We start from the raw sequence: 13,464 nt of genomic DNA, 5'->3' as shown, positions 1-13,464 counted from the left end.
CAGCCTGACATCAAAGCTTACCTCCAAGACAGGCACCCATGGCCAGTGAAAAGATTAGGGGCTTCACAGGTAGGTTCACATCAGGATCCTGACTGAGGTTGAGAAGTACAGGAATCTGCAAGCAATAAGTGGGAAATATTGATTAACATATTCCATATTAATGTAATATTTAACAAATGACTTACTACTCCACTCTATATAGTTATATTTTACTTGTTTTGTCCTTATTGGTATTGTATTTTAAATTGTTATGATTTGCCCTGAGATCACATGATGATGGCAAGGGATTTAAATTATATACATTAAATAAACAATATTATTATACATCGATCGCACCTGATGGCCAGTTACAGCACAATCGAGTAGTTGTACCAGAATGAGCTTGGTGTCTAACTTTTTGTTCCTTTTAAAAAAAAAATATGTGATGGTGTTTCTGTTTGCATTGGGTCAAACATTCAGGGGAAAATCATGGTAGGCTTCTTTTATGGAAATTCTGGGAGGATCCCAAATGCGAATGAATGTTCTCCCTGGTCCAAATGCTAACAAAGCACCATAACTTCGAGAAAGGCTATGTTTGAATCCTTGATCCTGACAGGAAAGTGGGGAACATTTTATCCTATGGTTAGTATTTTTTCATGGACTGAGCATTTAAGCGGTGGAGCAAGCCGATTGGGCGCCTGGGGCGGCGTGCTTGCCCTGCGCCCAGGGGTGGGGCCAGCCGGGGCAGGACGCTCCGCAGGGCCTCTGAGGGGTCTGCCTGCCTCCTCCCACTCAGCTGCCCTACAGCTGGGGGGAGGCGGTGGGTGGACTGTTTGGGGCAGCGCGGAGCCTGCGGGCGCCCAAGCCACTGCGTCACTGCCAGGAGAGACTCGTAGCTCGGGTGCACTGTGGGCCCCACATTGAGTGCCGCCAGCCATTTTGTCACCCCCCTCACTGGTGACACGCGGGGTGGCCCGCCCCCACCGCACTCCCCTTCCTCCGCCCCTGAGACCAATAGTCCCTCAGCAAATACTAGCACAAAAGAGACTGCACTAAAAAGAAGGGCTACTCGTGTTGACTCAGGTTTAACATTTGAGTAGAAAGCAAGCAGGACATCCTATCATGGCTAAGGTATACAAGGAAGACAGTTGAAATTAGGGTCTGCACTGGAGGTTAAAGCTGTTGGAAGTGCAACAGTGGGGATCATGGATGCTTCCTGTCACAGGAAATGCCCTACTAATGCTATACGCCTCCTGCCCACTGATGACAGGGTATATACAATGACTGGGCCTACACAATGGGGAGGAGGAAGAAAACTAATTTACTATGGCCATTCTGTTTTCAAATGTGTCTTTTTCTCTCTCTCTCTCTCCATGTGTCTTATTGTTTATAGCTTGCTCTTGGAAGAATTTCCGTATCAGTTGATCAATCTCTGTTTATCTGAAAAATTGATTTTCTCTGAGGCACTAGGCTTAGGGTCCTTGAGGCTGGCTGCTCTAACTACGTATCCAACACTGCAATTATGTGTCTGACTTCTCAATGCGATGCTAGTCGCTGTTAGCCTTTAATCCCTCTCCTTCTGCAAGCAACGGAAACAGCACTGCTCAAATTCTGCATTATGAAGTTATAGCTGCCCTATAACGCAGTTTCCTACATTTAAAAGCAATACAAAAGCCACAGTGATACTGCCTCCATGCCACAATTTCGTCTGTGTCACTAAGTGAAATAGAGCTGTAATCGGCATCAGGAAGGTAGCCTTGTTCTGAACGTGATTTAGTACTAAACTGGAAATGCACAAAGGGGTACCGCACATGCAAACACAGGAATAGGAAAAGAGGTTGCATAGTCCAAAGAAGTGTTGGTCTTCTGATCCAAGGGATGATTGTATGGCTCCTTGTACTCTGCCGCACATGGCAAAGATCTCAAGCATGCTATATCACTTGCCCATCAATCTATCCTCATACACCAGCAGTGGGAATGGGATCCAGGTACCAGGCCAGATTCTTATCTCCGCCATCCCTGTGGGTGAACTTTGTCAGGTGGGCAGGCCCACCCACACTTGTAAACCACCAGTTGCCTGCTTTGATAGGTGGGTGAATCCTAGCAGTCAAGCACCATTCCTGCAGCCCTAAAGTTCTGAGCCGAACAAAACTTTTTAACTGTAATTGCTTTTGGGGTTGTCAGCTAAGATTTTAGTGCTTGCACCTATTTGGCATAAGGCAAGGCATACATTTTTAAAACAATGGCCACCAACATTAATGAGAACAACAAACACCCCATTGTATCAATTGCCCTTTTACCAAAACCCAGTTTTTGCAGAAAACACATTGGGCATGGCTAAATTGGTACAATGGTTCAATACATTGTATTAGGAGGAAAGACCTAAACAGTGATTTAACATAAATGAATTTATGGACCCTAGTAATAAAATGTAAACAGGTGTTTCAATAAATGCAGCCTAGTTTAATAATGGTTTATTAAAATGCAGACAATGTTGAAAATAAAGTGTTGTCATGTAATCTTCTGAGGGCGGAACTTCCCAACTATTGTTAATCAAGCTAAGAAAATAATATTTCATTTATATTTTAAATGAATGATTTAGATGTTGGAACCTGGTTTAGAGCCTTTCCAGTTAAAAAAAAATACAGTGGGAAATATCAGAAAACATTCATTAAATTGAAAGCACATATTGTGGGATTTATCATGTTTATCCTAGTTTAAAATGCCAACTGTAAACCTGTAAACAGAAAAGGCAGCTTTATCAAGAAGAGCTGAATGTGGCTGTGTTCATATTAGAACATAATCTGATTAATCATATAAGAACCATATTAGTTCTGATTTGGTGCTGAAGGAATCACTAGATAGATCTTTCCACTGCAAAAGCTCTTAATTCACTACTGGTACTGGATACTAAAACCAACTGGGTTACCAATAAAAGATCCAACAATTGCTTCAACCACAAAGATCCAACCACATTGCTCAGCTGACAATAAGGTTTCCACCAACAGAATGGGGAAGGAAGCAATTTCCAGCAATTCTTGTTACCGTCCACTTTGTCTGAAATCTGTTCCCAAACAGATTTAGGGTATGGGGAGGTTGCAAAGGGAAGGAAGATTCATTGAAAATTGCTCCCTTCCCTGTTCTTCTGAAGGGAGCCTTACCAGCTGAGGGACACCATTGCATGCAACACCTTATTTCTTCATTTTCTCCATTACATTTCAGATTTAGAATATCTGTTTCTTGTTATTGTTGAATGACTGTGCCGCACTGACACTGGAATTTCTGACCTTTAGCCCAAGGTTAAAAGAGTATAATTAAAGTACTGGAAGTCTGCAGGTGAAATTGCATGGTGTGGGATGCAGTTTTTCAAGGTAGTCAAGAAAAGAAAGACACTAAGCTTGCATCTCAAACACTTTCCTTTTTATTATACAATAACCTTTAAATCTGGCATCCCAAAGCATTATCAAAAGGGACCCCTTGGCAACAAACAGGCTTTTGTAAACTGATATTTGTGAGGACTGGAAGGAAACCTTCACTGGCCCAGGTATACACTCCTGTTTTTGTACTTCTCTCCCCTCCAGCCCCTTAACAGAAGAAAATGCAACTTACCATTGTAGCAGTGAATGGAATATTATCAATGAGGGATGATGCCAGAGCAGAGACCCAGAGCACTAAAATGATTGCAACTGTCAAGCGTTGGTCTTCAGGGACCACCTGAGAAAGAAAGAAAGAAAGAAAGAAAGAAAGAAAGAAAGAAAGAAAGAAAGAAAGAAAGAAATTTAGAGTCCCCTTTGCCCTGAAAGCTATTATTTTGTGGCCAAAATTGCCACATTGGTTTCTCTTTTTTAACTAAAGCCAAATTTGTGCAGATTTCCCACATTAAAACAGATGTGACCTCCAAGTGCATAAAAAAGTAAAAACAGTATAATAATTGTCTGACTAAACTACCACCTCTGGACAGAGGGGAAGCTTCCAGCTTGTAAATGGAGATTTCTTCTTCTTCTCTTGCCAGGGGTAGTGACTTAGATTTAAAGGGCTCAAGGAAGGACTTTGAATTCAAGTGACATCTTCCAGTCCCTTCAGCTGCACTAGGAAGTTCCTGGTAGACCCAGACAATTCCTGTTGATTATCAAGGCTGGTCTCCGAAGCCCCAACAGGCAAGTGATGATGGATGTGTAGGGCTCTCTTCAAGCACCAACAATCAGCTCATCATCAGTGCTTGCACAGAGGCCTGCACTGCACTTTGAAGACCCAACAATAGTTGGGTAGTTAGACCTTCAAAGTGCCTTAACAAGGGGAGTTGCAGGTGCTACCGCAACTTTAACAGCCCCACACCTGAAGGCAGTTGGGTAAGGTGTGGCCATAATGGCCTCGTGGGCCATACAGGGAGACATAGCAGGCCTAATGAAGCCTGTAGGTCCTAAGTTCCCCACCTCTGATCAAGGTCTTAACAGCTCTCCCTAAGTGAATCTAAAGTCAATGTGAGCTCCTGTTTCAGGGAAGGGGGAGCAGCCCCAAGTCTTCCACCTTGCTGTTGTGCAGACATTTCCTTCTGGGTTCCATCTACAGCACCAACAAGATGGAGAAGAAAAGGTCTGGTTAAGGTTGATGCTTCTCCTTGCTCTCTCACCCTCTCTTGAAGAGGGCAGGTTATCTGACAGCAAAGCAAGGAGCAGAAGGGGCGTGTTTGGGTTTTCAAAGGACAGGTGCCCTCTGAGTTGTGGCACAGGATGCATTGGATTTCCAACAGTGCAGACTCCTGACATTGGCTCTCTGCACAGTTGCACTAATAGTCTCCTAGTGCTAAATACCGCTAATGTCATCTTTGATAGGAAACAGTCTGTAACTCTTTGTAATGAGCTTGCTTTACACCACATATCCAAAAGGGGGGAATCCATTATTTCACTGCTGAAGGTCTTCATAATTTTGTTGCATCCAAGGTCAGATAGAATAAATGACCGCTTCCCACATCAAATGGGGGGCGCCTTTTGTGTGGTCATGCGCAGCCCCCCGGATCCCAGTGTGACTCCTGGTAGTTTGGGCTGGCTTCATCCTCCCCAGGCTGGATACCTGGAGGTCTCTGCCTACCTCAGCCAATCACCCAATCCCGCCGGGAGGCGTTGCCAGAGGATTGGCCAGGTAAGGGGAGGGACCGTCCTGCCCACACAACAGAAGGTGAATCTTACCTGCAAAGCGGCAGTCGGTTCCAGAGCTTCTCCCACCCTCCCCTCCCTCAGTTAAGTCTTCTTTTGCAGGTACAGTGGTACCCCGCAAGACGAACGCCTCGCAAGACGGAAAACCCGCTACACGAAAGGGTTTTCCGTTTTGGAGACGCTTCGCAAAACGAATTTCCCTATGGGCTTCCTTCGCAAGACGAAAGCCCATAGGGAAATCTCCGGGACAGCGCGTCTTGCCCACTGTCCTCGGACCTCCTCCCGCCGCCAGGCTTCGGAAGGCTACTCCGAAGCCTGGCGGGGGGCGGAGAGGTTTTTAAAAAACCCCGGGACACCGGAGGACTTCTCCGCTGTCCGGGGCGATTTTAAAATGCTGGCGGGCGGCAGCGCTGCCGCCCGCCAGCATTTTAAAATCGCCCTGGACAGCGGAGAAGTCCCCCGCTGTCCTGAGGTTTTTTAAAATGCTGGCGCCTTCCCCTCTCTCCCCGGACCCCTTTTGAAGCAAGGGGCGGCAACGGGGAGAAGCGATCTTCTCCCCGTTGCCGCCCCTTGCTTCAAAAGAGGGGACAGAGGGAAAGGCGCGCGCCTTCCTTTCTCTCCCCGGACCCCTTTTGAACCAAGGGGCGGCAACGGGGAGAAGCAATCTTCTCCCCGCTGCCCCTTGCTTTAATACAGGTCCGGGGACAGAGGGGAAGGCGCGCGGCTTCCCCACTGTCCCCGACGGTCTCCTTAGGAACGCATTGATTGATTTTCAATGCATTCCTATGGGAAACCGTGCTTCGCAAGACGAAAAACTCGCAAGAAGAAAAAACTTGCGGAACGAATTAATTTTGTCTTGCGAGGCACCACTGTAAACCTCTTCTCCACAGGTACGCAGGCGCTGCTACGTCAGGGTCGCTGTTGAAGGGCCGGAAAGGAATTTTCCTGCATTGGCAGGTTTTGCCTTCCCCGTAGCAAAACGTCACAACTTTGGTGGTTTCAGGCCTTGGATGAAATCCTTTAATCTATCTTCCTAAATGGGGGGGGCGTGAAGCGGTGACCCACGCCCCCCTTGCGGGCAAGGGCTGGGGACTGGGAAGGATAAACGCCCAATGCCTGAGCCAAGGTCTCCCTGCATTTGAAACTTAATAAAGTTGTGGCCAATTTTAATCCCATAGCATGTTGTCTTGAGTCATTGTTCTGCTCGGGCGTTGCCTGCGGTTGGGAGGAATCTGCCTGTCCACGCAATGTGACACATAAAAGAGCCCAAGGCATCCTCTTTGCATCCCTGACATCAGAATGTACACTGTAGTTTAATAATATAATACTTTGTATATATGCAACAAAGAGGTTTCTCCATTTCTGCACTGTAAGATGTTATTATAAATGGTACCTTTATTAATAAAGCTGTCTGTTCTCCAATGTATTCTATTAAATGAAGGTGAGCCAAAGCCTAGATGTGGGGAGGAAAAATCAACATTTATAAAATAAACACTTTAAATGTTTATGTAAAATAGCCCTTAGTACAGAGTTGTATTGCCGTTTTGGTGGCCCTTCGAAACAGATATTCTACTAATAAGCAAGGCAATATTTGATCCACTAACTTTTATTACAGTTCTTACCAAGAGAAGTTGGTTCAATTAAACTTTCATCGAACAAACTTCTCATGGTAAGAATTATACTAAAAGTTGGTTACTTAATTATTAAGTTCACTATAAATTATTAATGTAATTATTAAAACTATAACTTTGCCTATTTTGTCCCTCACAAAATAACTGTGATGGTCCACATTTACTTTGTCCCTTAACTGAGCCAGAAAGCAACCAATAAGCTTTTCAGTTTAGCCAAAATAGGGTCCTATTCTGGCCAGTTTAAGAGGAATCCATGAGGCACTAAACCACACCTTATAGGCACTGACCTTCAGTTGCACTCAACCAGTAGCAGTTGGCAGGTGCTGGCAATAGGCAAATGTTATGGGTAATGGACTCAGGTTCTGCAGGACCAGGGAGAGCTCCTCAGAGAGACTGAAAGTTCTAGGGTTCTCCTCCCAGCTTCAGAGTCAGTTATGTTGTCAACAACTTCAGAGAAGTTTTCAGAGTTCTGGCTCAGTTTCAGATCCAGTAAACAGAAAGGCCATAGAGCCTTCAGGACAAATAGCCCTGGCTTGGGGTCATCAGCATATGAAGTTTCACTAACAAAAGGATGGGCTTGGTCATATTAAGTCAAGTTAAACGTGCACTTAAGAGTCCCTGAATAACGGGGGGGCTCCTGCCTTTCTTTTGTTTTCATCTCTTTGGGCAGCTCCACCTTAGTGTGGGCAAAATTCACAGCAAGAACTTGGAAGCTGCAGCTATGATTATGTGATGAAGTTGTTGATTTGGCATAACCCAGGAATTTAGAAACTCTAGAACAGCAAAAAACAAATTGTTACCTACATTGCTATATATCAGCCTAAAATGTAGCATAACTAGCAGCGTTGAAAATATTAGTACCCCTAGCAGAAAATCCACTGATTTGTACTTGTTGCTCTGGAAACCACATTTAATCAAAAGGCAATAATGCAGACATTCTATTCCCATTTGAAGCAATACTTCAAAGTTTAAAAATCACATCTCTTCTTCTAGGAAGGACTGTTTGAAATCTAATCACTGGGGAGTCACGTAAAGTTCCGCCTTTGAAAATAACCCAGACAGTCCCACCTGACCAAATCCATTCATATACCAGGAAGAACCATGAGCAAATTTGTATTCCTACCCAAGGACTCTGGGAGATTATATTCTTTCTTATTTTTTTTATTTATTAGTTGGCTTTTAGGGGGCTTTCCCCCATTTCTTGTTAATATAGTTTGGTGAGAGGGTTCCCACTCCTTGCTAATAAGATCATGGATTTCCAGGATAGAGATCGTTATTATGTCTTCATGTGATCTGTAGTTTGTAGGAGATACTCCTAAAGATGACCTGCATTCTAAAGTAAATTTCTGGGACCTCTACATAGCCCTTTCTGTTCCAGTTTTTTTCGTTATGCACAAGTGGTTTCAGACATCATAGTTGTTTCAAGTAATCCCAGTTGTGTAGCTCAGCAGTTGTGCAAAAGCCTTAGGTTCAAAGCTTTCACATCTGTAAAGATAGCTAGTGTTCTGTAGCAAAAAAGTATATAACCAGTTACTTTCTTGGAATTAGTATTTGAAATGCAGACCCTCACAAATCTCAAATATCATTCTCTTCTAAACAAAAGAACTTTCCACATCCCTCAAGACAGCTCCATCAACTTGAAACATTCTATTACTGACTCTTCTTTCATCCTCAGTCAGAATGCTCTTTACCATTATTTGATATCTCAGGCACCCAAACAATGGTGTTTTGAATGTTTGTTTGTTTTTTAAGGGGGTTGTCCATTTTGAATACACTGCTGTGAATCTGCTGCAATAACATGCACCCAGTGTTTCCAGGCAGCCCTGTATCGGGAAGTTTTTAACACTTGATGTTTTTATTATGTTTTTAGATATGCTGTAAGCCACCCAGAGTAGCTAAAGAAACCCAGCCAGATGGGTGGGTCACCATCATCATTGGGTATTCAATGGGAATTAACATGGATGCTCCTTCCAGCTGTTGCCTATGTTGGAAATAACAGCGGAATCACGCTTTAGATTTTATATGGCAGACTGGGTTCACAGATGTTTCTATGACACATGTCCACCAAGTCTATGGTGATATGCATCTCCTGTTTATAGAATCATGGCTCCATGTTTACTGCAGCAAATACAGGCGGAACAGTAGCACACCCAAGCCACCACCCACAGTAAATGTGAATCAGAAAGTGCATCCTCCTCAAGTTTCCAAGACACGGTACACATTCAACTGTCTGCTTGTTTCAAGCATTAACTGCTCTAGCGGGTAAAGCAAAAGCACATAAAATAAAGAGCAAACATCATGTTTGCAGTGACATAAAGAAGGAGTATATAGTACACATGCCTCTGACAGAGCCACCAAAATAACCTCAATTCCCAGTGGCTCAAACCTGTTGAACTTTCTTTCTGTTTCACGGTTAAGTCAAGGGCTGAATACTCAGTGAGGAATGGCATTGAAAACACCACCACAAGCCACAACTGAGTGCCATAAGCAGTCAGACCTACAGAGAATGTCTGCCCCCCCCCCAAAAAAAAACCCAGCTAAAAGCTATTAGTGTGGCTTAGCTGGTAATATAGACTCTCAAGGTTCCATCTTCAAAATTCCTAGATAAGAATTAGGATTGAAGGTCATATCCACATTCAAGGATGATTCAAGAACTATGGATGAAAGCACTCTGAATAGGCTTTCTCATGCTGTCACCCCCCTGCAAGAATAGGACACAGTAGCATCTCTCTAGTCTTTTATCTTTGGATGGGGTGGGGTGCAGCTGAATTTGTTTATATATATCTCTCTTACTTGTCAATTTTAGGTTGTTTTATACTTGTCTTTATACTAATTTTTCAAGTTCTTTTTTGTAAGGCACTTTGAGTTTCATTTCATGGATTGGGTCCTGAGTAAGATTTCTGGGGGAAGCACACAGCCCTAATACACTCAGCTGGAGTTGTATAGACACACATACTGATTCCGTCTTCTTGAACCAGCTTGTTTCTCAAGGATAGATCAGGACACTGCAAGGAAAATACTGAATTCGCAGCCCTGTGCTGCTCTCCTAATGCCAGTCTAGGTACTCAATGACTCTTAAAGGTGAGAATCAGCAGAGTGGTTAACTGCTCCCCCTGAAAAATGCTTCCCCCCTTGCCGTTTTTAATTAATTTTTCCCCCATTAGAGACATAGGAATGGAACAATGGCAAGCACAGGAAAAGTTTCTATTTCTACTAAACATCTATAGCCAATGTCCTGCGTTGTCTCTGAGCTCTGTTTCTCAAGCTGGCTATATGATTGTGCAAATAATATTTACTGAAACTGGTAAATCTACTGTGAAGAAATTGCTCTTTCAAGCCTGAACAGACATTATGATCGTCCTGCAGTCTTTCTAACTTAGGTTGATAACACTAAAGGGTATAGACTCCTTTTAAGGGTCACCATCCTTTTATCAGGAGACAGTGATATGCTACAAACTCCTTTATGCCGCAACTGGATGTGTGGTCTTCAGAATCACATATGCAGCTGCGGCCAATTCAGACTTCTCTAGTCACTTCGGTGGAGATGACAGTTCCACATGCACAACAAATATGGAGTTAGCCCTTCTGTTTCAACAAGGAATCTTGCATATGTTTTGTGTGTACATCAGAGCTACTATACTTGCTAAGGTCACACATACACACACACGGTATGCACTGAGCACAGTTCTATTCAGGCCCCGTTTCCGCATTTGGGGAAACAAAATGATCCCTTGGTCCATGTATCCATGCAGTAGAAACATGAGTGAACATGACACATAGGCCCTGGATAACAAACAGCTGAAGTCACTTGGAAAAGATATAGCCTCTGTCTCAGTTCTGTCCTAACTATCCTCCTCTACTTTCTCCATGAAAACAGTGCACAAACGTGTTGCAGTAAAGCACATGCTGGCACTCAGTGACAAAGATTCTGGTGTTTGTACAATGTATCCCTCCATACATCTTCCTCCCTTCCTGAAAGGTATTCACAACATGATTTCTCTCTTTCTATCGGGTTCTTAAAACCCAGATTCTATGGCACCAAAAAAGAGAGCAAAGATAAATATGCAGGTGAAGGCTTCCTTATTTCTCAGTGGCTTCCACTGAATTCAAAGTCAATGGGATACAATCTGGCACACAGGTGGCAGAGGGAGAAAACCTATCCCAGATGATTTACCAGAAGCAAAGAAAGCCTTAGCCCTACCTTTGTGGATCCCTGACCAGGGGCGGAGGAAGGGGGTGCGGTGGGGAAGCCGCCCGGTGTCACCACTGGGGGGGTGACAATATGGTGGGTGGCACTCATCGTGGGGCCTGCAGCGTGCCTGAGCCACGTGTCTCTCCTGGGAGTGACGCAGTGGCTTGGGCGCCCGCAGGCTCCGCACTGCCCAAAACAGTCTGCCCACAGCCTCCCCCTCAGCTGTAGGGCGGCTGAGTGGGAGGAGGCAGGCAGACTCCTTGGAGGCCCCACGGAACGTCCCACCCTGCCCACGCCACCCCAGGCTCCCAATCAGCTTGCTCTGCCACTGTCCCTGACCGAACCCGTTTACTCTCTACAGTATAAATAAATGGCTGGTGAAGAATGAGGCATTGTAATCTGTGATATACAAACCCTCTGCCCACACATGTTCCACTTGTGATAACAATGGGCATTTAAGTAGCATATACAATGGAATCTAGAAACTCATGTTAACAAAAGAGACCTGTAGCATTCATGACTCTGTTATTTCAAAGCAATGGATTTATCAGAAGCAGCAAAAGCAAAGCCTTGGCCTTTCTTTACCATGTCACTGACTTCATCCGATTACTTTCTGCAATGCAAAGAAATGGTTGCCATTCCCTTCTAAGGAAAAGTAAGGGTAACATAGCGAGGGTGGTCAAAGCTTTCTTTTTCACTCCTGGGCTAAAAGGTATCAGTAAAGGCTACACTGACTGGGACCCAATGGATGGGTACACAAGATTTCCTTCCATACATATTCCGCTTGTCATAATAATAAGCAATGAAGTTGCATATACAATGAAATCTAGAATTTCATATTAACAAGAGTGCTGTAGCATACACACCTCTTCAATTTCAAAGGAATGGCCTATTGCAATCTCCTCTCCTGTGTGAGCGTGCAAAGATCTCCTAACACTCTATTATTCTACCATCGACTTCAAGGCATCAAAACTTACAGGGATTGGGTTGGGGGGCTTAACTCTTCTTCTTACCTCCATTAAAACAAACAGTGCTGCAAAGAAAAGGAGCGTTGCCCATTCCACTCTACTCAGAATCATCTCAAAATCCTGAATGTTGGCTAACACGAGAAGCCATATTGCTCCCAGCATAGCAATCCACCCTGCATAAAAGGAGGAAAAAAACAGCATGAATACAGCCTTATCGACTTTCAACCATTTACCTGAATTTCTTCAAGACAGGCAGTTCTTAATTTTCTTTGGTGTATTAAAGCATGTTTATGTTGTGCAGTAACACATACCCAGAAGCAGTTTGCTACAATTTTTGAGGTTAATTGTCAGGGCTCTTTCACAATAATTCAACAAACGGAACTTCTCCCGTCTCTGCATCTCCATACTAATCAGGTTGAATATCTGCCTATTGGAGGCAAAGGAGCCAGGAAACTGGCCGCAATCTTGCCCTAGTCTTGTATTTAACCCAATATCCAATGTCTCTGGCTGTGAACCAAAAGCGAACACCTATGAAGGGTGCACTTGAATAAAGAGGTTCATATTTGACCATAACTATGATTCTCCAGCTGGCAGAGCCAACAGATTGACTTGGTGTATTCTGCATCTACAAAGAAGGCACAGGGATGTATTCAACAGTGTCAGTCAACAGTAAGACTTCCATCAACAGAACAGGGGAGCAGAAGCTGTTGTCAGTAATTCCTCCTCCCACCTTCAGCCTCCTATGCTCCCCTAAATCTGTTCTGGAGACCCTCCAGGGCAGATATATAGGGGTGGCGCTACAGGTGGGAGGGGTAATGGATGAAAATGGCTTCCCTCCCCAATTCACGGGCGGAAGCCTTACCATCCGCTAAGCAACACCATTCGATCCAATCCCTTATCTTTCAGAAATCTTTCACAAATATAGTTTCCAGCTGCTCTGAAGCCCCTGGAGGAAGCTCTACAATAAGACAGCTGTCTTTAATATACAGCACTAACTTCATTTGATAATTGCAAGTTTACACCCAGCTGGATATAAAAGCGAAAGGCAATATATATACATCGCACAATTTGTGTTACCCATTTAAAACTGTGCTGTCTTCAGTTTCTGGGGGAAACACAACATTTCCTTATCATAAATATCCCATCCTGAGGAGAGTAAGGGGGGCATTCACAGTCCTTTGGGATTGCTCCCACACAGACCAGTTACCAAGCGGATTCCACCACATGCTGGAAAATATTGTGGTAGTGCATGCCACACTGTGGCTGTTGCCAGTATTCATTTTTATGGAACTGGTATGTAAGTTTCTGTGACAGTTTCCAATGAGTGTCAAGAACAGAAGAATTCTAACAACATTTATTATGTTGTGCTTTATGTGGAATTCTGAAATACCTCTAACACAGGGAGTTTACATATACTGTGCAGTCTCAGAGGAAATAAATAGGTAACAGAAATAGCAAGTGTGCTTTTGAGACTTTTGTATTTTTAATATGTTGTGTATCTTACCCAGAAAAAAAAGTAAGGTTTCTGAAGATATCAATGT

General features: G+C 43.9%; 1 protein-coding gene across 1 annotated transcript in view; it reads right to left on the bottom strand.

The window, feature by feature from the left end:
• Positions 1–13,464, bottom strand: part of OCA2 (OCA2 melanosomal transmembrane protein) — a 130,599-nt gene that overhangs the window by 40,447 nt on the left and 76,688 nt on the right. Inside the window, exons 18-21 of the mRNA XM_077927568.1 lie at positions 11,969–12,096; positions 6,526–6,585; positions 3,589–3,693; positions 22–115 (exon numbers count right to left, since the gene is read on the bottom strand). Coding sequence (XP_077783694.1) covers positions 22–115; positions 3,589–3,693; positions 6,526–6,585; positions 11,969–12,096 — 387 coding nt within the window. The remainder of the gene's footprint in view (positions 1–21; positions 116–3,588; positions 3,694–6,525; positions 6,586–11,968; positions 12,097–13,464) is intronic.

Source organism: Podarcis muralis, chromosome 4 (assembly GCF_964188315.1).
Source record: "Podarcis muralis chromosome 4, rPodMur119.hap1.1, whole genome shotgun sequence".
NCBI classification, from domain to species: domain Eukaryota; kingdom Metazoa; phylum Chordata; class Lepidosauria; order Squamata; family Lacertidae; genus Podarcis; species Podarcis muralis.
The sequence above is the reverse complement of the archived record's forward strand: the minus strand, read 5'-3'. Positions and strand labels throughout refer to the sequence as shown.